This window comes from Protobothrops mucrosquamatus, unplaced genomic scaffold (genome assembly GCF_001527695.2).
Source record: "Protobothrops mucrosquamatus isolate PMUCROS unplaced genomic scaffold, P.Mucros_1.0 scaffold3389, whole genome shotgun sequence".
Classification (NCBI taxonomy): domain Eukaryota; kingdom Metazoa; phylum Chordata; class Lepidosauria; order Squamata; family Viperidae; genus Protobothrops; species Protobothrops mucrosquamatus.
Window position 1 is genome coordinate 11584 of NW_015389371.1, and position 3708 is coordinate 15291.

Here is a 3708-nt window from a genome sequence, read left to right on the forward strand (position 1 = left end):
CGCCCTGACTCTACTCTGAATTAAGGGATTACAAGGTCGTAAAAAAGGAGTTCATAAAAAAGGAATACTGTCATTAACTGCTAAGTGCATTATCAGTTAAATTACTCTTTGTAAATTTGTTTGCCTTCACTGTATGCAAGGTTGTAGTGAAGCTACTTTGAAGTCAGCTTAGCTCCCAATTTGATATTCTTTACATATGTAATTTTTTATTAAGAATTTTGATTATAATGGTAAAATCTTATACAAACTAAATGTAAAGAAAAAAAGAATAGGAAGGAGTAAACAGTGCAAGACAAAAAAGAGAAGAAAAAGTAAGAATATAATAAACAGAAAAGAAATAAAGCAGTGACTTTGAATCTTCATCACAGCAAATATAAACAAATTTAGTGATTTTTCATCCCCTCTAAAATTGCAAACATTTATCTCTTTATCCCATATCTTATCTATAAACAAATCCACAAAACATCATCTTTTCAATCCAGGTGTCACGAGAAAGCCCAGAAAAGATTACTAGAAGAAACAGCCTTGATCCATTAAACCAACTTATATTTCTTTCTTTTATTTTTAACAGTCTTAATCTTAATCTTTAGTGTATTCAAATATTGACATAAGAATAATCTCTCTTCATTTTTACTTTGTTCCGTCACTGATATTTCTTTAAGACTTTAATAAGCCTTTTTTTGTAAATCCAGTAAAAAAAATTATCAAGATCAGTCTCTTGGTTTTCATTTGCATTTCATTTTTAAATCTTAAACGCAGTCAGTTTCTTTTATATATCCAATGAAACATCTTTTTCTGAATCATTATCTTGGCCTGTCAGTTGTAAACTGACTGACACTCAGTGTTAAATGTGCTTTTACTTTACTTTAGCAGTGCAGACAAAAAGTATTTTTTTCAAAGAAGCATAGAAACACCAGATAGCATTACTCTAGTAATATAGTATATGGGCTGTTCTGATTTTTTGCACATCAGAGAATTATGATAAAATACAGATTCTCTATAAAGCAGAATTTCTCAGTTTACAAAGTTGGTAGGAGTTATCTAGACATTTGCATAAATTTGAGAGCATGGATATTTAGGGGGTTTTCTTTCTCTCTCTTTTGACACAGAATAATGAAACTGCTTTGTTGACAGAAACTTTTGCAAGTTTTTTTAACACCGTTTTAAAATACTGTACCTGGGCTCCATTTCAACCATTGTTTCCATGTCGGAGCTGCAAAACAGACACACAGTAATTCAGTAGTTGTTACACATTTCTGCAACTAATTAGAAATGATTGAATTTTAAAAGTAAATGAATATGATCAACACTCATAGACTTGTGATATACAGTATAATTCTAGATTCAAGTCACTATAGTTGGTCATCCCAAGCATCAAAACATTCTTATTATTATTATTATTATTATAATTTAATTTATATAAAATAATTTTTCTTAAATTTATATAAATTTAATTTATATAAAATAATTTTTCTAATAAAAATATTTTGATTCTTTTTTTTAAAGAAAGACCATATTAGATGTTTTTCATTTCTTTATGTTGTATGACATAGAATCAAATGAATTATCATACCTGACATCTTCCCCTGTCTCATTGTCAGGAATGCTGCTGTAATATCAGAAAAAAAACCAGACAAAAATTATTAACATATTAAAATATTTTCTTCACAGCATGATCCTATCCTATTTTGTATGACACACTGAAGCAACTTTATATATTTTGCAGTTTGAAGACAAATGAATGTTATTTTTCAATTAGACACAAAGTTAATGCAATATGATCAATCTTCTCAGTTAAAAGTACAATGATACATAAAATGTCTAGCTGGTTGTGACCCACATGAACATGTAGTTGGTTGTGACACACAGAGAATCTACAGTATCTGCTCATGTGGATTAATTAAATGAGGAACACGAAGGTATTTAGCAATTATATGCAGTATCAATACATTTCAGGATTCCCTGTTATAGTAATATAATTCAGATACATTAAAGACATGATAGGCCTGTACCTTAAATAAAAAGCTACACAGCAACTAAAAGGATAAACAAAATTACCTGTTCCAGATCACATTCCCAGATGTCTTCTGCATCTCTCCAAGTATTCCTAATAAGAGAGATGATTTACCACAGCCTACCTGTCCCACAATCATTGTTAGCTGACCTGCAATAATAGAAAAAAATTATATTATTCTTGAAATGTTGACTTACATTCATGCCAGTCCAGAGCAATTAGGCAACTGATTAAATGGATCATTTTTTTTCTTATGCACATTGCTAAGATCATCCTTATTCACAGTACAGTATACATATTGTGTTGTAGATATGGATGTGATCCTGTTTCTGTTTTGTGCTCAGACATTTATTATTGCATAGTGTTTGATTATGAACATTTGCAAATCCTAATCATTATAATAGATGTATTAATACCTTGAGGAATTCGAATATCAATGCTGGATAAAGTTGGAACTCCTTCTGGCGTCCATGTGAAAAATCCATTCGTGACCTATGGTCGCATCAGCAACAAGAACATAAATGATCTATGTTGGTGCAAAACATCACTCATATTTTCCCTTTTAAAATGTCTTTTTTTAAAAGTATTAATAATAGACAACAGCTATGTGGTGTGTCTGTAAACCTGGTTCACAGATAATGGCATACAGAACATCCTTATCTGGTCTATGAACCCCTTCCCAAGCTTTTCCAATTCAATTAAAAGAAGCAATTTTAAATTTCTATTGCAACATCATAGAAGATAGAATGTATGATACAACATAATAGATCAAATAAATACTTCTCTGTTTCATCAGTCTGCTTCTTTCTGGATTAAGCCCATTGCATCTTGATTTTTAAATGAAAAAAACAAACATGGACCTTCTATGGGATAAGTAATACACAACCAAAATCCTTTAATTTTTCCTATCAGACTTTACAATTCCTCTCTTCATGTACAAAATGGTCATGTTATAACAATAATGTGTCCCTAAGTATTTTTTACTGGGAAGTAGGTTAAATTAACTCATATTAGCTTTTTTCCTTGTAAAGTGTTTAGGTCTGAAAGGCAATTCTGTATACTCATGGGGATAAACTCATCTGAACTAAGCATTGTTTATTTTTAACAGTTGATAAAATTATGCAGCATAACTACGAGCAATGCTAAACATAAGAATGCGTATAGACTGATTCAATACTGAGCACAGAATAAAAATAATTATATATCTAACAATTACATTCTATTTCTACTTTCTATAGACAACTACAGGGTGTCAAACTGCCGGCCCGTGGGCCAGTTGCATCATGCAGAGGCCAGGCCCGCCCCAGCTCCGGCAATGCGAAAAAAGCTGCGATACATCACAACACATCACATGACACGGCGAGTTTGACACCCGTGTCATAGAGAAATGAATTCTATAATTAACCACATTTATTTTATTAATATAAAAATAAAATCACACTAAGGAACAAAGGTGTTAGTAAGTGGAGGTTCATACAAAAGGTAGAGGAGATGAAGCCCTATAATCCATCTTCTAGTTGTCATACCAGATAGAGAACAACCTTGTGTTTATTTTTTAAAATTGGTTGAGATATGTCTGGAAACACCATTGTTTCCACAGAAGTCTTTCTTCTATTCTAGAATCTCTACATGGAGATTCTCAGTACATACTTAATGTGAGGAGAAATCCATACTGAATATGCTCAGACACTTTT

At 31.4% G+C, this 3708-nt stretch overlaps 1 protein-coding gene across 1 annotated transcript in view; it reads right to left on the reverse strand.

The window, feature by feature from the left end:
• The window catches only part of LOC107297574 (ATP-binding cassette sub-family C member 8-like), a gene marked incomplete at its 3' end in the record, with an annotated part of 33786 nt that overhangs the window by 6132 nt on the left and 23946 nt on the right, over nucleotides 1-3708 (reverse strand). The window contains exons 10-12 of the mRNA XM_015826934.1: nucleotides 2431-2506; nucleotides 2059-2164; nucleotides 1574-1609 (exon numbers count right to left, since the gene is read on the reverse strand). Coding sequence (XP_015682420.1) covers nucleotides 1574-1609; nucleotides 2059-2164; nucleotides 2431-2506 — 218 coding nt within the window. The remainder of the gene's footprint in view (nucleotides 1-1573; nucleotides 1610-2058; nucleotides 2165-2430; nucleotides 2507-3708) is intronic.